Here is a 24,560-nt window from a genome sequence, read left to right on the forward strand (position 1 = left end):
GAGCACTTAGTAGTAGCCTAATGCTTCACAGCAGCTCTGTGAGGGTGAGTAGTAGTTTTTCCATTGAGAAAACTGAGCCACAGAATGGGAAATAATTTGCCCAAGGCCATTCACCTCATAAATCGTGGAGCTAGGGTTCAAATCCACTGTCTTAGCTATGATTCTGTATGGCCTGCCTATACGGATACAATGCAGTTCCAACAGAGTGAGCTAAGTGCCGGGTATAAAAAGTCCCCACTGTTGCAGTGGTGGATGTGGGGGCCACAGCAAAAGAGGTTTACTAGAGAAAATATAGTTTGACTTGAGATCCTGAAAGGTGGGGCAGGGATGGGGCAGTGGAAGGACAGAGATGTGGGATTTTTGAAACACATAGGACACTGAGTGTGAAGGGTAGAAGAAGAAAGGAACATGTTTGGTTTTAGGAACTGAGAAAAATTCAGTATGATTAGAGCATATCCAATAATTTATTCTATGGACTGTATTAGCCATTTAACATCTGATAGAGAGGAGTGGCAGAAACGGATGCATTTTAGCAAATTCACTAGTGATAGTATGTGAACTTAGTAAAAGGGCCTGCAATCTCAGCAAGAGCAGGTGGGTGCCTGCTTCCTGATCAGAACTCTGGTCTCATTTCCCTGCACCCCACTCTAAACACATTTATTGAGCACCTGCTATGTGTCAAGCACTGTTCTGAACGTAATGGGAATACAGCAACAAAATAAAGTGCTGTCATGGCACTTACATTTCGTTTTTTTGTATTTAAGTTTATTTGTTTAGAGAGAGCGAGCGTGTGCAAGTGGGGATGGGGCATAGAGAGAGAACCCAAGGAAGCTCTGCACTATCAGCATGGAGCCTGATGTGGGGCTTGATCTCACGGACGGTGATATGAAGACCTGAACTGACTCAAGCAGGCTCCACACTATCAGCGTAGAGCCCAATGAGTGGCTTGAGATCATGACTTGAGCCAAAATCAAGAGTCAGTCGCTTTAACTGACTGAGCCACCAAGGCGCCCCAGCCCTTAAACATTTCTGAGTGAAGGAAATTGATGGTGAAATGTACAAGGTCAGGTGGTAATCAGTGCTGTGAAGAAAGGTGAAGCAGAGAAGGGATAAAGAGGTATACAGGATTTTGTTTTAAATTAGGTATTTAGGGAAGGCCTCCAGTGTGCTGTTTGAATTGAGTCCTGGAAGAAATGAAGACCACACCATGAGAATATCTGGGAGAAAAACGTTAAAGATAAAGGGAACAATGGGGCACCTGGGTGGCCCCGGTTAAGCGGCCGACTTTGGCTCAGGTCATCATCTTGTGGTTGGTTCACGAGTTCAAGCCCTGCATTGGGCTCTGTGCTGACCACTCAGAGCCTGAAGCTGCTTCAGATTCCGTCTTTGCTTGCACACTGTCTTTCCCCTGCTTGCACACTGTCTCTCTCAAATATAAACATTAAAAAAAATTTTTTTTTAAAGAGGCAAAGGGAACAAACGAGTGCTGCACAAGTTCTGGGAAGGGAACGTACTTAGCACTTTGAAGAAAAAGCCAGGAAGACTACAGCAAGAACAGAACGATGGGAGAGAGGCTAAAGAGATGATGAACTGGCGTGTTCCGTAGGTCCTTGAAGGTTCAAAAAGGCTTTGGACTTTGTTCCAACTGAGAATGGAAAACCATCGAAGGCTTCTCAACTGAAGAATGAGAAGACCTTACTGAAGGGCTCACTCTGGCTTAAGGAGGTAGATTGTAGAGGAGCAAAAGATAAAGGGGAAGACCTGTCGGGAAGCTTTGGAATAGTTGAGGCAGGAGATACTAGTGGCTCATCCTAGACAAGAAGGATGAGTTGAGAAGTGGTCCTACGTTGAGAAGTGGTCAGATTCTGGAGAGGTTTTGAAAGTGGAGCCAACAGGCTTTGCTGATAGATTAGTTGGCCATGTGGTGGCAGTGAAAAGAAATCAAGATAACTGAGGTCTGGGGCCTGGGGGAGAAAGAGTTGCCATTGAATGAGCAGCTGAAAGTTAACCAAATGCAATTAAGAAAAAGGGGACATAGGGGCACCTTGGAGGGCTCAGTTGGTTAAACGTCCGACTTCGGCTCAGGTCACGATCTCATGGTTTGTGAGTTTGAGCCCTGCATTGGACTCTGTGCTGACAGCTTAGCCTGGAGCCTGCTTCCGATGCTGTCTCTCTCTCTCTCTCTCTCTCTCTCTGCTCCTCCCCCACTCGCGTGCTGTGTCTCTCTCTTAAAAATAAATAAACATTAAAAAAAATTAAAAAGAAAAGACACAGATGCTTAATACAAACCATTCACCACTGTAATACCTGTTCACCTGCACAGTGAAACCGCTAGTGAATGATCAGCTCTAACCCAAATGCAGAGATAACAGGCTGCCTGGGACCCTACTGGGATGCCAGCGATACGGCCACCAGGGAAGCCTGGTTAGGGAACAGCTGTGTGAAGCCATACTTGTTGGTCCTGTGGGAGGAATCCAGTTTCACTGAGAAAATGAGCAAGTTTGACTTGGTTAGTTGATGCTGTCTCTATTCCAGAAGGTAGAAAAAAAAAGTGAGGTTCTCTTTCTTATTTAATCCTAGGCTGTCCGTAGCAGGCATGGCTATTTACATTTAAATTAAATTTTAAAAGAAATTAAAAAATAAATTCTAAATGAAATTTAAAAAATTCAGTTCTTCATTGAGAGTAGCCGTGGTTCAAGTGCTCGATAGCTACACGTAACTAGTAGCTACTATGTTAGGCCTCACAGATATAAAACATTAGCTTGTGCAGGTAAATTACATTTTGCTGCTTTGCAGGCATTCCTTGGAGATGAGCAGTTTGGGTTCCAGACGACGTCAATAAAGTGACTATCACAGTAAAGCAAGTCAATGAATTTTTGTTTTTCCAGTGCACGTAAGGGTTATGTTGATACTATACTGTAGTCTGTTAAGTGTGCATTATGTTTAAAAATATTTCTACATGCCTTAATTAAAAAATACTTAATTGCTAAATGCTAACATCTGAGCTTTCAACTGGTCCTAATCCTTTTGCTGGTGGAGGGTCTCGCCTCCATGTTGACGGCTGCTGGCTGATCAGGGTGGTGGTTGCTGAAGGGTGTGGTGGCTGTGGCAATTTCTTCAAATGACAGTGAAGTTTGCCACATCGATTGCCTCTTCCTTTCGTGAACATTGCTCTGTAGTATGCGATTCTGCTTGATAGCATTTTGCCCACAACTTCTTTCGAAATTGGAGTCATTCCTCAAACCCTGCCACTGCTTTATCAACTAAGTTTATGTACCATTCTAAGTCCTTCGTTATTTCAACAACCTTCATAGCATCTTCACCAGAAGTAGATTCCGTCTCAAGAAACCGCTTTATTTGCTTACCTGTAAGAAGCAATTTCTCACTGTTCAAGTTAGATTGTGAGATGCAGTTCAATTCCATCTTCAGGCTCCACTCCTTTTTAAAAAAAAATTTTTTTTTATATTTATTCATTTTTGAGAGAGAGAGAGAATGAGCAGGGGAGGGGCAGAGAGAGAGAGAGAGAGAGAGAGAGAGAGAGAGAGAATGAATCTGAAGCAGGCTCCAGGCCCCGAGCCGTCAGCACAGTGCCCGATGCGGGGCTCAAACTCATAGACCACGAGATCGTGACCTGAGCCAAAGTCAGATGCTCAACCAACTGAGCCATCCAGGTGCCCCTTCCAAGCTCCACTGCTAATCCTAGTTCTCCTGCTGTTTCCACCACAGCTGCAGTCCCTTCTTCCTCTGAGGTCTTGAACCCTGGAAATCATCCATGAGTGTTGGAATCAACTTGTTCCAAACTCTTGTTCATGTTGATATGTTACCTCTTCCTGCAAATCACAAATGTCCTTAACTACAATTAGAGTGGTGAATTGTTTCCAGAAGGTTTTTAATTTTCTTTCCCTGGATCCATCAGAGGAATCACTGTGTATGGCAGCTGTAGCCTTAGAAAATATATTTCTTAAGTAATAAGATTTAAAAGTTGAAATTACTGCTTGAACCATTGGCTGCAGAATGGATGTTGTGTTAGCAGGCATGAAAACAACATTAATTTCATTGTACATCTCCATCAGAGCTCTTGGGTGACCAGGTGCATTGTCAACAAGCAGTCACATTTTGAAAGGAATCTTTTTTTTTCCCAGCAGTAAGTCTCAAAGGTAGGCTTAGAATGGTATGTTATCTGTGTTGTAAACAGATGTGCTGTCATCCCGGCTTTGTTTTTTCCTTTATAGAGCATTGGCAGAGTAGATTTAGTTGACTTTTAAGGACCCCAGGATTTTCGAAATGGTAAATGAGCACTGGCTTCAACTCAAAGTCACCAGCCACGTTAGCCCCTGATAAAAGAGTCAGCCTGTCCTTGGAAGCTTCGAAACCAGGCATTGACTTCTCTTTAGCTTCGAAAGTCCCACATGGCATCCATCTTCTTCCGATCGAAAGCTGTTTTGTGTACGTTGAGAATCTATTGTTTAGTGTACTCACCTTCATTAACTATCTCAGCTAGATCTTCTGGAGAACTTGCTGCAGCTTCTACATCAGCACTTGACGCTCACCTTACACTTTGATGTTATGGAGACGGCTTCTTTCCCTAAACCTCACGAACCAACCTGCTAGCTTCAAATTCTTCCTCTTCAGCTTCCTCCTCTCTCTGAGCCTTCACAGAATTGAAGAGAGTGAGGACCTGGCTCTGGACTAGGCTTTGGCTTAAGGGAGCTTGTGGCTGGTTTGATGTTCTGTCCAGACCACGAAAACTTTCTCTGTATCAGCAATAAGACTGTTTTGCTTTCTGATCATTTGTGTGTTCACTGGAGTAGCACTTTTCATTTCCTTCAAGAACTTTCCTTTTGCATTCACAGCTTGGCTAGCGGGCTCCAGAGGCCTAGCTTTCAGCCCGTTTTGGCTTTCGACATGCCTTCCTCACTAAGCTTAAATCATTTCTAGCTTTTGATTTAAAGTGGGAGACACATGGCTCTTCCCTTTCACTTGAATACTTAGAGGCCATTATAGCGTTATAAATTAGCCTCGTTTCAGTATTGTTAGGTCTCAGGGGACAGGAAGGAGAGGGAGAAAGATGGGGTAATGGCTAGTTGCTGTTGCTTATTATTCCCATCTTATGTGGATATAGTTCATGGTACCCCAAACCATTACAACAGTAACATCAAATATTGGACACATAATATAATATATTAGTAATATAATAACTAATATAATAATTAGTGATAGTATATTACAAATTCTTAATCTTTCTGTTCAGATTATTGTGCTGTTGAAGTTACGCAGAAGAGTCTGTACTATAATAGTGGAAAGTATAAGAAACCCATTATTACTATCATCTTCATTTTCCCACTAGGAATCTCTCTAAAAATTCTAAGATCATGTTGGACATTTTATAAAAATAACATTAAGAGACCCTATCTTAGGTGGGATTATTTATCTTTAGATTGGGTTCATGTAACTAACCTGGAGGGCAGTAGAAGTTAAGTCCGTAAAGCACATCCCCATAGGAACCTGAGGAAAGAATCTCAGAGTTCTTCTTGATACAGTAGGTAAAATCCTCATGGTGAAACACATGGAAATAAGTTAGAGAGGTAAGGGATGAATCAAAGAAATCCATAGCAGTGTGGTGAGAAATTATTTTTAGCTTTTCAAAAAGGAAAGATTTTGCAAATTATTATCCCAAATGTGATAAAGAAGAAATGGTAGGAATTTATGAAAGCACTTCTAGAAAGCAGTTTGAAAGTATGTATTAGATCCTTAGAATTGGAAGATCTTTTTGTCCAGTAAATTTACTTCTAATTAATTTATTCCAATAAATCCATCTTAAATGAAGGAATTTTTTTGTGTCTGAAAATTTCACCCTTCATTTCATATAATTTTTAAAATTCTCATGCCCAAATACAGAGAAATGATTAAATTGGTAGACTATAATCACAAGTATGTGTAATTTTTTAAAAGGTATAGAAGAAAAGCTGCAAGCCTACTGTCAGTGGTGCGAGTAATTATCAGGAAATGCTGGGTTTTTGTGCTGCTGCTTTTCTAAATTTTCAGTTTTTCATTAATGAAAAAATTTGTTTCTAGGAGAAATCCTGTTTGGAGACATTATACCATCTGACTTTCCAACTTTGTATTTTTTGGTGAATTCTTAGCAAAGTTTTAGGTATTTGTCTAGATTTTTTTTTCCTCCTTCACTGTTGCCTTTCTATCCTGTGTTAATACAGCACAATGTATAACTGTTTTAGACCTCCACGCAATGCCTGTACCTGTGTAACTTAGCTAATTGTATTTGGTGCTTCCCAAACCTTTTTTTAAAGAGTAATCACATGTATAGTGAACTAGGGTATGGTGTTTATCTGTGTATTTTCCTGATTTGAGGATTTTGCTTTTAAATACAAATGAGATGCATATCATAGTACATCTATACAAATCTGGTTATGATTTTGGCCAGGTTAGTATGTATATTCCAATCTTTAGACCAACCACTAAAAAAACAAAAACAAAAACAAAGATGTACAGTAGTAAAACCTTGGATTGCGAGTAACTTGTTCTGTGAGTGTTCTGCAAGACGAGCAAACATTTCTAATAAATTCTAACTTGATAAATGAGCAATGTCTTGCAATATGAGTTGTACTTGACGCCAGATATCACGTGATCACAACGGAGCCAGTGGTTCTTCTCTCTCTCTTGCTGTGGGATTGTGGTTGATCGTCAATGCAGTGTTACATTTCTGTGAAATCTTCAAAAGGAGGCAAAAGCAAGGGTCAATGGATAGGTTCCTTGATAAAGTTGCACAAAAAGAAAATGATTCCCTTGAGTCAGTAGATAGCTGTGATTCGTTAATGCTAGCAAATGTCGTCCTGTACAATAACCCTCCTCTCTGTTGTCTCCCTCACACCAGCCACGAAGGTTTTCAAAGGTAAGTGCAGGTTAATTTGTTTGTTTTCCTTTATATTTTGTATTTTCTTTATTATTTTGCATTATATTACAGTATTGTAATCATTTTTATATGAATATTTTTGGGTTGTGGAACGCATCTGAGTTTCCATTATTATGGGGAAATTCGCTTTGATATACAAATGCTTTGGATTACAAGCATGTTTCTGGAATGAATTATGCTCGCAAACCAAGGTTTTATTATATAGCTAAAAAGTCAATAGAGAAATTAAAATAAAATACTAAAAAATGACCTAATAGTATAAAAAAGGCAGTAAAGGGAAGAAGGGGAACAAAAGAGGAGATAAATGGAAAACAAAATGGCAGATCTAAGCTCATCTAAGTATCAATAATTATATTAAATATTAAATGGACTAAACACTCCCAGTTAGAAGCTAGAAATTGTCAAAAAGGAGTAGACAAGATTCAATGAAATGCTGCCTATAAGAGATACACTTTAACTATAGAGATACAGATAGGTTGAAAGTAGAATGGATAAAGATACACCATGCAAATGGTAATTAAGTGAAGGCCAGAGTGGCTATGGCTAACATATAAAATCTATTTTAAGACATAAACTAGTACCAGAACTGAAGAAGGAGGAGTAAGGATCATGGGATGTGTACACAGTAAGAGAGCCCAAAATACATGAGGCAAAAAATTGATAATTAAAGGGAAAAATGGACAGTTATACAATCACAGTTGAAAATTTTAACATCTTGCAGCAGTTGATGGAACAACTAGATAAAGAAATCAATAACTAGAGAAAATCTGAAAAACATCAAACACATTGACTTAATTGAGATTTTTGAAAACTCAAGATTTTGAAAACTGAAAGGCACCCAGCACCTTCAGAATTTACATTTTTTTTCCTGTGTACATGATTTTTTTCATGCGTACATGATAGGATACCAGGATAAAGTCTCAGTAAATTTTATGAAATTGTAAGAATATGTTCTCTGACTACGGTGGAATTTTATTAGAAATCAACAACAATAGGATATCTAGAAGAGCCTCAGATGTTTGGAAATTAAACAGTGTTCTGAACTGAATGCTAATGAAAATACAATATATCAAAATTTGTGGGATGTATTTGGTGCTTAGAGAGAAATTTATAACTTTCACTGCTTATAGTAGAAAAGAATTTTATACCAGTTATCCAAGTTTTTACCGTAAGAAACTGAACTCAGAGTGGCTGCCCCCATCTGCCCTTTTTGTCCCCCAACAATCTCTATGGCACGTTATCATGAGGACTGGCATTCTCCTTGCTGCCAGTGGGCAGACCTGCTTTTGGAGCTCAGTAGAAATGCCCTAAGCCTGGAGCATTGTTGAAAATAACAGTGGTCTCAAATTAGGTGGCATACAATCCAGAAAGGCCAACAACACAGCTGCCTCATGCTGTGATACTGGTTGGAGCAAGCAACACAGTACCCTCACATTTAATAGGAGACCTGGAGAATGAGACAGCCATTTGAGCTTTATTGAGCTTCTGTATATTCCTGGGAATTTGGAAGGCTACATGCATGCTTAAGAAAGACCACAAAGGACCCCAGTTATCAACTCAACCCTGGCTGAACAGGAGACCAGAAGATGAGAGCTTCACTGAATATTGAATGTGTGCCTCAACCTGTATACATATCACCTTGGCAAAAAGTGTGGGAGCCTTGCTCATTAGAGATGTTTAAGTACAACCTCTGACCAGTCATTGGTCAAAGAGAGTTATTTTTGCCAAACATAAGTTATTCTTGGTAGTGGCCCCTAGAAGCCAGAATTTAATAATATTAACAGCTAAGCAGACATGTAAGTGGCTGCATACTGCAGAGGAGACAGATTTTGTATAGTTAGCCTGCCCATTTCACTAAAACAAACAGCAATGGCATCCCACCTGGATACAATCAAGGGTTGCTACAATATAGTCGAAAATCTTTAGTTTTCAGAAAAATTGTGAGACATGCTTAAGAAACAGGAATGTATAGCTCATACACAGGAAATAAAGCTGGCTAATAGAAAGTGTCTCTGGAGGGGTCCAGATGCTATATACTTAGTTAACAAAATTTCAGAGCAGCTATTATAAATGTGTTCAAAGAACTAAGGACAGATACCACATTCAGAGAATTAAAGGAAAATGTGATGACAGTGACTCATCAAATAGACACTAGCAATGCAGAGATAGAATTTACATACATATGAATATATGTGTGTGTCCCCAAATAGAAATTCTTGAGCTGAAAGTACAATAACTAAAATGAAGAATTCATTAGAGTAATTAACAGCAGATTTGAACTGGCAGAAGAAGGAGTCAGTGACCTTGAAAATTGATTAACAGACATTATTTCAGTTTGGGGAACATATAAAAAAAGAACAACAACAAAAATAGAGCCCCACACACCTGTGGGACATTATCAAGAATACTGACATATGCCTGAGGCATATTGGGAGAGCCAGAAAAGAGAGGAGAGAGAGGAAGAGGCAGAAAAAAATATTTAAAGAAATAATAGCCACAGCTTCCCACATTTGATGGAAAATATTAAACTACACATCTGAGGAGTTCAGCAAACTCCGAGTAGGATGAACTCATCTATACACATAGTAGTCAAACTGTGGAAAGCCAGAACCAAAGAGAAAATCTTAAAAGCACCTAGAGAAGTATCTCATTATGTACAAGAATTCCTTGGTAAGATTAACAGCTAATTTCTCATAAGAAACAACAGTGGCCAAAAGGCAGTGGGATAACATATTCTAATTGCTGAAAACAAACTGTCAATCAAGAATTTTATGTCTAACAAAACTGTCCTTTGTTTTCCATACAAAAAGATAAAGATCACTGGTAAAGGTAATCACTCAGGTACATCTAACAAACAGTATATTCATTTCTATTACTGTGCAACAAACTACACAAACATATGGCTTAAAACAGTACACATTTATTACCCTACAGTTTTAAAGTGTTGGCCAGAATGTTTTCATCTGTAGGCTTGAGTAGAGAAAAATTTGCTTCCAAGCTCATTCAGGTTGTTACCAGGTTAATTTCCTTGGGCTTCTAGGACTGAGCACTTCAGCTGCTTGCTGGCTGTTGGCTAGAGGTTCCAGTGGTTGCTGCAGGTTCTTGTCCTGTAGGCTTTCCCACCCGTGCTCCTTACCTCATCAAGTCAGCAAGGAGAGTCACTATAGCGAGTCTGCCGGCAAGATGGAATCTCATATAACAGAACACAATCACAGTAGTGACAGGCCATCACCTTTGCCACACTCTTGAGTTAGAAGGAAGTCCTACGTTCTGCTTACAACTGGCCGGGAGAGGATTACAGAAAGGCATGGACATGAAGAGGCAGGGATTATGGGAGGGGCCACCTTAGAATCATTCTGCCATAAACAGTATAAATGTATTTTCCTCCTTTTCATCTCTTAAAGACAACAATATAAAACAAGTATAAAACTGCTGTTAGGCTTATGTAGAGATGTAATATATTTGACGATGGTAACACAAAGGAGAGGGGAGGGGAAAAGAGCTATATTGGAACAGTTTCTATGTACTGCTGGAATTACACCCAAAGTAATAATAGGAATGAATAATAGAAGAGAAATCAGTGGGATCGAAGATGGGAAAATGATGGGGAAAACTGATGAAGAAAATAAAAGACATATCACCAGTATTATGTATGGGCAGATCCTACAGACATTAAAAGGGTAATAAGGAATATAATGGACACCTTTATGCCATTCAGAAGAAATGAACCAGTTCCTTGAAAGACGCAAATTGTCAAAACTGACTCGAGAAATAAAACAATTTAATAGCCCTATATTGGAGAAATTTTGTTGATAATTAAAACTTTTCACTAAGGAAACTTCAGGCCCAGCTGCCTTCTCTGTTGAATTATTTCAAATATTAAAAAAAATAAACAATAACAGCACTACCCAAACTCTAAGGGAACACTTCCAAATGTACTGTACAAGGTTTGCAGTGCCCCGATACAAAACCAAATAGACACTGAAAGAAATGAAAACTATATACCAGTATCCTTTGTGCCAATAGATTAAAAAAAAAAAAAATCCTGGACAAAATACTAGCAAATCTTATCAGTATACAACAAAAAGAATATTACATCATGGCCAACTACAGTTTACCCCAGGAATGTAAGGTTTAAGATATGAAAAGCATGGTAATTTCCACTGTCTATAGAACTAAAGTAAATACCAAGTGATCATTTCAATAGATGCAGAAGATGCATGTGACAATATGAAATACCCATTCATCAATAAAGACTCAGCAAACAAGAAGCAGAAGATAACTTCTAAAACCTAAGGAAAGGCACCTAAGAAAAGCTATAATATGCATCATAGTAAATGGTGAATTGCCTATTGCTTTCCAAGATCAGGAATAAGGCAAGAGTAGATGTTTTTACCACTTTTATTCAACTCTTGTTTAAATAAGAGGCCTGTGGATTGGAAAGGAAGAAATGAAGCTTTCTTCACACAGAATGTAATTGTGTACATAGACTAGCATAACAAATATACAATAATGTGCTTGAACTAAAATTTAGTTAGGTAGACAATACATAGGTCAGTATATAATGAACCTTATTTCTCTATATCAGCACTTAATACTTGGAAAATGAAATTTTGAAACTGCATTACTATACCAACAAAACTTAAAATATTTAGCAATAAATGTAATGAAAGATGTGCAAGACCTACACACTGAAAAAGTACAAAACATTCCTGATGGAAATCAAAGAAGACCTAAATAAATAGATACTTCATGTTCATGTTTGGAAGAATCAGTATTATTTAAAGTATTACGGGATGGTTTCCATTTTTAGAGGTGATGAAGTTCCAATCAAAATCCCGCAGGTTTGAAGAAATTGTTGATTCCAAAATTTATTGGCCAAAAAGTTTTTAAAAAGGTTTGAGGATATATACTACCTGCTATCAAAACTTACTGTAAAGCTGCAGTAATCAAGACAAGCCACTATTGGTGTATGGATACACTTTTAGGTCAATAGAACAGGATAGGGTTTGGAAATAGACCCATACTTGTGTATGGTAAATGGTTTTCAGCAGTGGCACAAGCATAAATCATTGGGAAAAAGATAGTTTTTACAACAGATTGTGCTGGACAACTAGATACCTGTGTGGAAAACAGTGAACCTTGATCTGATCGCACTGTACGCAGAAATCAGCTAGCAATAAGTCATTCTTCTAAATATGAGTTGAAAGTTTAACACTTCTAGGGGCGCCTGCGTGGCTCATTCTGACCCTTGATTTCACCTCAGGTCATGATCTCACGGTTCGTGTGAGTTCAAGCCCCACATCAGGCTCTGTGCTAACAGCACCGAGCCTGCTTGGGATTCTGTGTCTCCCTCTCTCTCTGCCCCTCCCCCACTCACACATGCTCTTTTTCTCTCTCTCAAATTTAAAAAACAAGGTATAACACTTCTAGAAGAAAATATAGAAATTCTATGTGATACTGTGTTGGGCAAAGATTTCTTAAATGGGACACACAAAGCACAAGCAATAAACAAAAAAAAGTTGACTTCATCAAAATTTAAAACTTCTGCTCTTCAAAAAACAAAACAAAACCATATAGAACAAGAAAAGGCAATCAAGAGACTAGGAGAAAATATTTATAAAACATACCTAACAAAAAGCTTGTATCCAGAATATATACACAATTAAATTATAAACTCAGTTATGAGAAAATATAGCCACTTAGTAAAACAATGTGGCAATTTCTTGGGAAGTTAAACATGCACTTAATACGTGACCCAGCCAGTTCTTGCCTAGGTATTTACCCAAGTGAAATGAAATCATATGCACTTAGAGATTTGGTTGTGAATGTTCACAGCAGCCTTATTCATAGTTGCCTCAAACTGGAAATAACACAATTGTCCACCTGCTGGTGAATCATAAATAAATGTGTATCCATATTATGGAATACAGTTCAGCAATACAAAGGCATGAACCTTTGATACACACTGATAACATGGGTGAATTTCAGAAACATCTTGCTGAGTGAAACAAGTCAAACACAAAAGTCTACACACTATGTGATTTCACTTCTATGAAATTCTGGAAGGGCAAAACTTTAGTGGTTGCCTGGGACCCAGAGTCTGGGCAGGGAATTGACTGTAAAGAGACAGGAAGGAACTTCTTGAGATGATGGAAATATTTTGATTGTGGTGGTGGTTACATGGCTGTATATAATTCGTCAAAGTTCATCAACCTCCGTTTAAAGTGAGTGGATTTTATTGTACCTCAGTCAAGCTATTGGAAAAAAAGAAATCCTATTGGTGGGAAGCATTTTTTATACACACTTTAAATTTTTTCAGTAGATTTAAATGGATTTCTTGAGACTATGCTATAATTTGTTTAAAATAAGTTGCACTTGAAAAACATAAAAATAGAAAATAAAGTAAGTTGCACCTTGGAGGGAGGGAGGCTTGCTATAAGCAGACAAAGTAATGAGGTGGGTGGGGCTGCTCTGTTAGTGTTCAGAGAAAGTTTTTTCTCAGAAGGGACATTTGAGCAGATACAGATGAAGTGAATTGAGTTCAAAGAAATGTCTTGACATGTGCCTTGCTCCATCTCTTATTTTCTATCTAGATTTCTGTGGTTTCTGTTACTATCACAAATGAGATCTTTTTCTTATCTGTTGCGCTGGCTAATAATAATTCTTAAATTAATCTTCGTTTACATCCTCATTGGTCTTCTGTCTCCCATTTGTTAATTCCTTGAGGACAGTAAGTATACAATTTCATGCATTGTTAATTTACATCTCTGCTGTGCTGTGTTTCCAGCGTGTGCTTACTTAATGCATTTTCATGGTTTTTCTGAGACTGAGCAGATCCTTGTTGTATCTGTTAATCTTTGTTTTTCCTAGCTCAGTATAGCACCAAAATGTAAGTAGCACCTAAAAAAGACGTAGTAAAGTGGAAAACCAAAGATGCTAGTGCCATTTCACGTAACATATTTTCAGTCTTAACTGTCAAATAGAGCAAGTATAGGATGCACACAAGACTGTGTGCTGGCACCTTAAAGACACCCCTGGTGGATGAAAAAAGGTGAGAGAAATCAAAGAAGGTATTCTTAAATCTGACAAGTTAAGAAAGAATGTCGGAAGCTGCTCATTATAGATTAGAAATGGAAGTCTTGGCAGAATTCATTGTTTCATTTGAATTAAAGGTATTCTTTTAGATTCATGCCTGTCTTCACTTGGTCTCTGTATATAAGGGAGGTAGGTTTCAGATGTGAAGGCTTCAGTGTCAGCTGTCTAAATGAAAACATTAGTAGCTGAAGTTCATGCCTGATACCAGCAGATGGCAGCAAAATGCTTTGTTTAAATGTTCTTGCTTTTTTTTTTTTTTTTTTTTTTTAAGTCACAGAGTAAATAGGTATTGTATCTTTTTCTTTTAGCGAAGGCCAAGGCAGATGGAATACTCTTAGTTTCTTTAAATGGTAATACAACCTTTGGGTACTGTCAGTTTATACTAAGTGGTTTTATAAATTCAACTGATACAGCTTACATAAAATGTTAACCTTTTTTACAGGTTTTGTTAGCAACTACTTCTTAATTGTCATTTTTATTCTCCATAGTATTATTAATATTTTATATATAGTTTTCTGCCTCACAGATTTTCCTGAGGGACACAGCTGTCCTAATATAGTTTGGAATGAAATAACATTTTAGTAAACAGTACTTGAATGTTTAATCATATAACTTGGGAAGCTTTTCGTTTGTTTGAAAAACACTCATGAATTTCTCTCTTTCATGAACAAACCAGAAATTAAGGGTGATGTTTATAAGGAGAAAGCATTTTAATCCTAAGTAGTTAGGTCTGAACAATTTATTTTCACGTGAAATTGCTAGCCTCCAGGCAGTGACCTACATAGTAGGAAGGAGCACTTCTACCCACAGCCCCGGAAGGCCAGCGGGAGGAGAGCTATACAGAACTGACCCTTGCTTTCAGGAGAGATTGGGGGCAGGTGACAAGTCAGTGACATAGCAGATAGATTATTGCTTTTCTTTCTCTTTTATTCTTTCCTCTTCTCCCTCCTCCCACCATCCCCTACCCCCCCCCCTCCCATTTCTCTCTCTCTCTCTTTCTCTCCAGAAATCAATCCATTTAGGAGAGAGTTTTGGAACTGTTTTAGAAAATAATATTTATACAGTGCTGAGGTTTCTCCGAATTTTTCACCCAATGTGGTGTTTAATTCTTATAAACTCCAAAATTCTTGTAAAACTAAGAATCCAGAATAGTCTTTTATCTTATGAAAACATGATTTATCAAGATCACTTAACATATATCTTACATGCTTTGGAATTTTTACAGACCACAGAAAATTTTTTTTTCTTTTTTTTACCTAATACACCCTAAAACAACATGGCCTGCCAGACCACAGTACATCCGTAATTTAGAGCAGCAGATGTTGCTACACATGCTTCTCTTTAAGACCAAGAAACACAAGAGAAAATAAAACAAAAAGTTCAAAACAGAAGAGAAACATGAAACAATACAGAGATGAGAGAGTTGAGTAGCCAAAAGCAATTGGTTAAATTAGCCAAGAGAGGGGATGTGGCGATCTGAACTCTCTGTTTTTGCCCATCTATCTTTTAAATACTTTGTAAGTCATTTTCATTCTGTTAACCCAGGTTTGATAACTTTCTACCAAAATTTATTTTCCATGAAACTATGCTTCAATTGAGGAAAGAAGTACTTGATGTTCATTATAATGTTCAGTCATTTCGCAATTTTTATGGAAACGTCTTAAATGCCCTGTGCCATGGTAGAGACCATTGTTTTGTCTTCAAGTCTGCTAATGTTTTCGTTTTGGTTTTAACTCTAGCTGATCCTACAGTTAAGGACTTGATCGGAGGCTTCACTGCTCTTCATTACGCAGCTATGCATGGCCGGGCCCGGATCGCACGCCTGATGTTAGAGTCTGAATACAGGAGTGACATTATTAATGCCAAAAGTAATGACGGCTGGACTCCCCTCCATGTGGCTGCTCACTATGGGAGGGACTCTTTTGTCCGACTTCTACTGGAGTTCAAGGCGGAGGTCGACCCGCTCAGTGATAAAGGCACAACACCACTTCAGCTCGCTATCATCCGAGAGAGGTCAAGCTGCGTGAAGATCCTCCTGGACCACAATGCCAACATTGACATCCAGAACGGTTTCCTGCTGCGATACGCTGTGATCAAAAGCAATCACTCTTATTGCCGAATGTTCCTTCAGAGAGGAGCAGACACAAACTTGGGTCGCTTAGAAGATGGACAGACTCCTTTACATTTGTCTGCCCTTAGGGATGATGTGCTTTGTGCACGGATGTTATATAATTATGGAGCAGACACAAACACAAGGAACTATGAAGGACAGACCCCATTGGCTGTTTCAATAAGTATTTCTGGAAGTAGTCGACCATGTTTGGATTTCTTACAAGAAGTCACAAGTATGTAATTTCATTATTACTGTCATTGCATTTAAAATGTTCATCTTCTGAGGGGCTTTAGATGTTTTCACTACTTAAAATGACCAGACACTAATGATTCCTATTAGCCCTGCTTATTAATAAGTTATTATTAATATTCTACTTCATTCATCTGAAGTAAAAAGAAACTTCTAGATCACAAGGTTTCATACAAATTCAGTTGTGTTACTGAAAGTAACAGGGGTATGTATATAGGCTAAGATAGGAAATGGAGAAAAGGACAGAGAGAAGAGAAATTTTTAAATTCACTAAGATCTGTGTTAGAACAAAGCAGTTCTTGCTGGTCATATACATAGTCGTTCAGGCTTTCATGGACTTCAGCTTGAGGAATGAGAAGGAGAGTTTGGGATTTTAGGTTCTATGTCTGTGTAAGTGTCCTAGAATTTGTGCTTTCTTGCTAAGCTGTTGCTCACCGTTTTATTGTTTCTTTGCTGGCTTCCTATGATGTGACCCCACATGAGATGAACAGCAGTGTTCCTGATTTAGGGATACTAATAATGCAGGTTAAGGATGCTAGAAGTTGTTGTAAGAAAAGATTTTTTTTGTCAGTAGGAAATTTGGTGCCACCGTCCCTGGTCCACATGACTTCCACTTTCGACATGGTTTTGTGTGGGCACTTCTTCTTAAAGCCTGGAGGCATATGACCTACCTCATGTTGTGGTGCACATGTTTGCATCATTTTTCCAGCAGGGGTATTGGTTTGTGCGGACACTGCCTCCTTCTCTTGCTGGGTGTCCTGTGTGACTAGTCGAGTGTGTGTCTCAGAGCTCAGCTTCCAAACATGAAGCTAAAGTCTATAAACAAAATATATGATTTTACCAACTGCTGCACTTTTTAGTGAATTCCTCTTTCCTCGCCTGATTTTTACCTTTCAGTCATTAATAAGGAAGAAATTAGGGTACCAGGTACCAAGGGGAAAGGAGTTTACTTGACCTTGTAGATAATCTGCCCCCTTGTTTGGAACTGAACTTGGGAGTAGAAATTTGCAGATTCTTTCAGCAAGTTTTCTAGCAGTCTAGAAATGAAGTATAATTTGAATTTTGTATGTTTGTAAAAAGGAAAAGACATTATCACCACTGGGTGTATACACACTAAAGCATAAAAAGAAATCACACTCAGGATCTAACGTGTGCTGTCTAGTAGGTCTTTCTGCGTGGTCTGAAAATGGTCTGTCTGTGCTGTCCAATATGGTGGCTGTTGTACACTTGTTACATGGCTAATGCCACTGAGGAACTGAATTTTTTTAATGTTTATTCATTTTTTGAGAGAGAGACAGAGCATGAGCAGGGGTGGGGGCAGGGGGCAGAGAGAGAGGGAGACACAGAATCTGAAGCAGGCTCTAGGCTCTGAGCTGTGAGCACAGAGCCCAACGTGGGGCTTGAACCCATGAACTGCAAGATCATGGCCTGAGCCGAAGTTGGACGCTTAACCGACTGAGCCACCCAGGTGCCTCAAGGAACTGAATTTTTAATTTAACTGTATTGACTGTAATTACAAGCGCCTGGTGTTTCCCATGTTCCACAGTACAGGTCTGTGTGCCTTGGGAGAGGTGTTTTGGGCTGATTGGTAGGTGGTCCCTTGCTGAGAGCTTTCTAGGCACGGGACCTCTGGAGAGATGGGAGGTGTTCTGTATGTTGGTTCCTCACCAGTTTACTCTGACTCTTCAGATACAGGCCACATTTTCTGAAAAGTTTGCTGTGAAATTTCAAGTGCTGATTCTTTTCAGCAAATTTTCTAGCAGTCTTCATGCATAGACTGGGAGAGGTATTGGTGTTATGAGAGAGAAGATTACTCTTGAACTTGAGCTTAGGATTCTGTCATGGTAAATAGCCTGTGAAGTATCTTTTATTCTTTATACATTCTGAATATCTTTGTGTTCTTGCTGTCATTTTTGTCTTAACTTCTCACTAGAGACTCCTGGTTTTATTAGCGTGACTGCCTTCGGGAAGGCATATTATATACATAAATGCCTCAGCTCCTTTTGTTAAATACCTCACTCGGCAGTTAACAGCATCAACTAGAGCTAGGCGGCCCAAACTCAAGCCCTGACTCTGCCACGTGTCAGCTTGGGCAGGTTACCCAACTGCTCTGTGCCCCAGTGTCCTCTTGTTAGCATTAGGATAATTATATCTGTTTTACAGGCTTGTCATGTGGATTAAATGAGTTAATATTTATAATGCACTTAAAGCAGTGCCTGGCACATTTTAATGGCTATGTGTACTTTTCTAAATAAAATAATTAAACGGGAGTGGATGAACAGCAAAGGCTGGCTTGCTTCCAATAGAGCGAATCCCCTAGATTCTTATTCTCCCCTTGCTTCCTAATTTCAGCTCGGTGGACTCTTCTGTAGTCTGCATATGGAGACCCAAGGAGGGATGGGGGGCGCTGCCCTTTCCCATCAGCCTCAGAGCTGCTGAGTTACAGCACAGAGTGCTTCTGGGGAGCAAGACTGTTGAGTTACAGAGAAAACTCACAGGTACCTTTAAAATTAGGGGCACGTGGAAAGAGTTACGGGGTTGCCTCTTCGTATTTGAGATCTCCTGCTACATGTAGAGTGGAGCTGTGTACCTGGTAGGCCCTCAGGAAATGTGGGTCAGCTGGTTGACTGGTGGTTGGTGGCCGAGCAAACTTGGTATGCTTTTCAGAAGTGAAGGGCCATCAACCTTTTGAAGGCTATGGTATCGTTGTGTTCAGGTGCCTCAACATAGTCCATTCCTTGTTGATTCTCCAGTGACGTTTCCTGCCAAAACCAAAGTTAACGTTTCTGCTTGACCTGTGCATCATTTATTAGATTTTCTTTTCCTAGTGAGTAATTATCTGTTAGAAGAACCAACTGTAACTGATGCTTTTTGGAGCTCTCTACTGAGCTCTCTTGAAAGCCAGAGTGAAGGAAGGTCGGATAGTTCAGGGAGCACTAAGTCAAATCTGCAAGCTCCTCCTGGCCTCCACAACACCATTGAGCACCAGGCACCGAGCTGTTGGCTTCTAATCTGAGACCCCTGAGGTATAAGGATGGCAGAAATGCCACTTGGTGGTCTTTATTCAAGTCTCTTCTACTGTTCATTGCACCATTGTGACTAGAAGCAGTTTATTTAAGTTAGAAGAGCTCAAGACAGTTATAATCCTATGGAATCTAAAAGCTACTGTGGCTTTTTAGAAAAATTGCCATAAAAACTCTGATACAAACCGCATAGAAACAGAACAGGTCGAGTGGCTTAGGTATAAACTAGTATCTGCTGGTGCCTTGTTGACTGTGGGTAGAGGCAGACACCATGAAGAACTGCTGGTACTGTTCACCTGCAACCAGACTTCCAGAAACTTCTGTTTCCTAGAATGGCTGGAACTCGACATGATCTCCTCCAGAAAACCAGTCAAGTGAAGGAGCAGCTTCTTTGTGCCCTGGAACAAGAATGTGGATCACTTTGCAGGAGGAAAGATGTTTCCAGCTTAGAGAAGCCAGTTTCTGTTCTTTTAGTTCTTTTACTTGGAAAAAAAACGAGAAAGTGAACAACGGAACAATGCAGGTGTGACTGATCACAGGTAGAAATGGTAGTGGAGACAGTTTGCAGCAGACACCCATTTGTTGGTAGGGAGAGGTCCATTTAGGGCTGAGTCCCTGGATGAGGAGTTAAACAGCCCCTTGCACCAAAGCCAAGGCTCGGGTGAGGCAAGTGGGGTGCGGGTGCCTAGGGCACAAAATTTAAGGAAAAACTCATTCTCAGGATCGTGCAAATGAACACAGGTAATTAAAGGAGAATAATTTGCACATAGCGTCAAACACCATTACGGAGCAAAGAGGATCCTAGAAGCTCTGGTCTATGGAAATGGACTCAAATTCTCCAGCCTGAGGGAAGAGCAGAACATTGTAGGAATGTTTGCCCAATTCAAAAAAGAAAGTAAACATTTATGAATAGAAAAAGGGCAAGCACAAGAAAATGTTAAAACAGGTACAGTATTAAACGTGGATAAAGACTATTTCACCAGTAAAGTTTACCCTGAGGATATGGTTAAATAATAACCAAACTCAGATTGTAATCCAGTGCTCTTTTACCCCTTATCATCTCCCTGTGCCATAATGTAAATTCCCCTCCCTACTCAACATACCTACTGACGAAGGAGTTATTCGGAATGTAAAATCTTTGAAGAGAGAGGAATTCCACAGGAAAGCTGAACCTCAGGCATTGACCAGCAAGAACTTTTAAACTTATGGGGAGACAAAAAGGGATTTTAATTACCTGCATGCCTGGAATTTTGTTCGGAGAGAAGTAGTGAGGAACTTGGTTTCAGGGGAAAGCCTACTTCTTCATGCTCAGGCACAGATCACACATGTGGTCGCCATGGACTTTCTTCAGCCAGCCACCTCTGCAGGAGAAGGCCTCAGGACTGAACAGAACTGGTACCTGCAGCTCCTTGTGCACAAGGGTGTGGAAATTGGAAGAAGGTTTTAGAGAACAGAGTCAAGTCAGAGTAGAGAGGGCAGTAAACAAGATGTCTCCCTGCTAGAGAGCGCCACTTGAACAAGATGACTCCCTGTTGGAGAGCGCCCCCTGAGAGGAGGCAGCCTCCATGTCTGATAGGCTGGACTGTTTGAAGAACGGGTGCCGTGTTGTGCTGCCTGCTGAGGAAATCCTTCAATTGTAGGGCTTACCCTTTCTGCATAAGAAGGAAATGTTCCGAAGGCAAAGTGGAATCAAAGACTTGTGCAAGCAGCAAGGTCAAGAGCTATTGGAGAGGTTGCGCTCGTCACCCATTCCTTACTTTGCCAGTGACATCCACGTCTATACTTACTGTGTGGAATCTACCTCTGCAGAGCTGCTATTTCATTAAGGCATTAGAGAGGCAAGATTTTACCACCACCATCAAATATTTTCGTTAGTTTTAAAAGAGCAATCATAGTTAAATTGCCTGTCTGATAATTCCAGCATCTGTGTCATAGCTGAGTCTGCTCTGATGCTTGGCTTTGTCTCTTCCGACTGTTGTTTTTTCTTGCCTTTTAGCCTGTCTTGTAATTTTTTATTGAAGCCAGGCATGATGGATCAGGTAACAGGAACTGAGGTAAATAGGCCTTTAAATGTCAGGTTCTGTGTTAACCTGGTGAGGAGCTGGGCTGTGTGCTGTGTCTGCCAAGGCTGTAGGTGCCGGAGGCTTCAGACTCCTGCGTCCTTGCTTTTGTCTCCCCTCTTGACTTTGGGCTTCTCGGAAGTGTTGGCGTCTCGCGGCTCTTTCACATGCACCTGTAGTCCACTGTCCTCACACTGGACCCCTGTTGCTGTGGAGGCAGGGTGGGGGGAGGCTAGCAGTCTACAGTCTACAGATGAAGATCTCAGCGTATCCAGGGGCCTGTGTCCCTGGGCTGTGGCCTTCATAAGCGTTTCTTAGTTTGCCCCCTCACGCCCCCGCATCTTTCTCCTCCTCAACACGTACACCCCTTGGTGAGACCGAAAGCCTGTTGGGGGCTGAAGTCAGAGAAATGTTCTTTCTCCAGGTGGGATAAGACTCTGGTAATGTCTTTCCTTGTAGAGAACAGGCCTTTGTTATGGAGAAGGTTCTGGGCATAGGTCATATGGTTATTCTTGCCCTCCCTTGCTAGAACCACAAAGGGGTTTTTATCAGCTACTCACTGTGAGAACCTGGTGGGGCTCCTGAGTAAAACTGAGAGAACAGGTGGGGGCTCTCACTGTCAGGCCAGTCCACACACAGCCTCAGGTAATTCATCAAAATTATCATTTAAGTGTTTCTGCCAGTTCAGGGCTCTGACCTCTTCTGCACCAGGCACACACATCTCTGCAGTGACTCTCTGGATTTGTTCCTCTCTCCTGATGCTGTGGTGGACGTTTGCCCTGGGAGGTCTGTTCACGGGTGGGCTGGTCCAAGGGAAGTCATTGATTTTGAGCTTGTTCAGCTTTTCCTTCTTATGAGGATGGGAGTGATGACTTCCAAGCTCTTGACATGTTTGGGAGCTGAAACTGGAAGTCTGTTCATTAGTTTTATCATTGTTACTTACAATGTGAAAACCATCCTATCCGTGGTCATTTGGGCTGAGTGGTGATTTGCCCACTGGAATTGAGAGGCACATCTCTCCCATTTACCATTCTGAAGACCTCTCAGCTCTGCCTGTGTCAGAGGTGCTATTAAATTAGGTGTATCTAATGGTGGAGAGAGGGGCTAATGGGTTCTTGACCCTGTGTCTGACTTGACTAAAAACACTTGGGCAAGCCGCTGGGCCTCCCCACTCCCCCTGGTTCTCAGTGCCCCACCTCTGAACCATGGGGGGATCAGACCATAGTCTCTGGGGTCTCTCCCTTCTTAAAATTCTTGCCAGTAACCACTCTTAAAGGGGATGGTTTCCTGCTGCTTGAGATTTTATTTTACAATTTATGTGCAACAGTGCAGACTCCCCGGGGGTCCTTGAGACCGTTTTAGGTGCCCATGCAGGCAAAACAGATTTCCTAGCAACGCTACGTGATTTGCCTCTTTCACTGCACTGACATTTGACTGGGTGTGAATGCAACAGTAGGTGAACCTGCTGGCTCCTCAGGCCATGGCCCCCAAGGGTACCAGCAGTCCTGGTGCTCTTCACCACCGGGCAATCTCACTAAAGAAGATTCCAGTTCCATTTAGGGATGTCTTTGACGAAGCATTAAAATTAATCCCATTAAATCTGATCCCTCTGCGTGTGTGCCTTTTTAATATTCTGTGGAATGGAGATGGAAAGTATTCTTACTGAGTTGCAGAGTGCTGTGATTGAACTGAGGAAACGCACTCCTTTGAGTTGTTTGAGCTGCACCAGCAGCTTTTGTGTGTGTGGAACACCCATTTTTACCTGGAAGGGCGACTGACAGCCACACTTACAGCCATTTCACCTTGGATATTTGGCAGACATTTCCTTGTCACCCTAAGGGAAACAACTGACAGTATTTATGGCAAGCCATAAAATCTGAGCTTTCAAGTGAAAATCAGAATTTTGAAAAGCTTGTGTTTGCTACTGTGACTTTGGTACGTTCCCAATACGTAAAGACTTTTTTGAGATCAGCAGTGATACTAACAAAAGTGATTTTTTGATACCGTGTAATGAAATGGGCCAGCATTTGGAAGATCTCATAAGTAGTGAACTGTTCAAAGGGCAAGATGGACCAATGGATTTTAATGTGAAAGAGTACAAAAGGTTCATTGATTTTGTTTCAGATTTCCTATTGCAACTAACCTTTTAAAAAAATAACACTTGTCGAGTTTTGGTGAAGTATCAAAGACGATGATTATCTTAAAAGGCTGTGAAAATATTCCTTCCCTTTCCAGTTATGTGAGGCTGGGTGTTCTTCACTTACTTCAATCAACACCGCATATCACAACAGAATGCAGGAGCAGCTGTCTGAATCCAGCTGTCTTCTATAAAGCCAGACTTTAAGAGATAATTTGCAAAAACATGTAAAACAGTGCCACTCTTCTCGTGAAACCTTTTTTATCTTAGAAAGCAGCTTCTTTTTCCCCACAAAATTTACTTCAAGTGATGATGAATTTATCTTACTGTTATTTTTATTTTATTTATTTTGTTGTATTTTTTTCAGATTTTATTTTTTAAGTAATCTCTACATGCAACGTGGGGCTTGAAGTCAAAACCCCGAGATCAAGAGTCACAAGTTCCACTGATTGAGCCAGCCAGGCACCCCCCACCCCATATTACTGTTATTTTTAAATGAATCAATGAATATGTTTTAAATTTCTCAATCTTCATTTCTAAGAGTGGCAAATACTGATAGATGTAACCCACACAACAAAAATTCTTTGAGGTGCTCCAATTTTAAGAGTGCATAAAGGCCATAAAACTTAAAAACTTTGAGACCTAATGATGTATAACTTCTCTATTCAAATTTTTAAGGACACCTTGTTAGCCTAGTGTTTTCAAATTTGGTGAATCTCTGATATATTTCTCTTTGCAGTTACAGTTTCTCTTTCTCTATGATCACATAAAACAATGCCTGGATAAAATGAAATGCTTTAAATTACGACTTGCCCTATGCCAGCATATTTACAATTTAGGATCTCTAGAGATCAGTGTTTGCTGAAGTGTGTCTGTAAAACTGTGGTTCTGTCAGATGCATGAGGGCAAACAGATTCATTATTCAGATTAATTTGGAGGATTAGTAAGT

At 40.1% G+C, this 24,560-nt stretch overlaps 1 protein-coding gene across 1 annotated transcript in view; it reads left to right on the plus strand.

Annotated features, from left to right (window-relative positions):
* Nucleotides 1–24,560, plus strand: part of ASB7 (ankyrin repeat and SOCS box containing 7) — a 50,147-nt gene that overhangs the window by 16,652 nt on the left and 8,935 nt on the right. The window contains exon 5 of the mRNA XM_043554803.1: nt 15,769–16,374. Within this exon, the coding sequence (XP_043410738.1) occupies nt 15,769–16,374 (606 nt within the window). The remainder of the gene's footprint in view (nt 1–15,768; nt 16,375–24,560) is intronic.

Source organism: Prionailurus bengalensis, chromosome B3 (assembly GCF_016509475.1).
Source record: "Prionailurus bengalensis isolate Pbe53 chromosome B3, Fcat_Pben_1.1_paternal_pri, whole genome shotgun sequence".
NCBI lineage: Eukaryota > Metazoa > Chordata > Mammalia > Carnivora > Felidae > Prionailurus > Prionailurus bengalensis.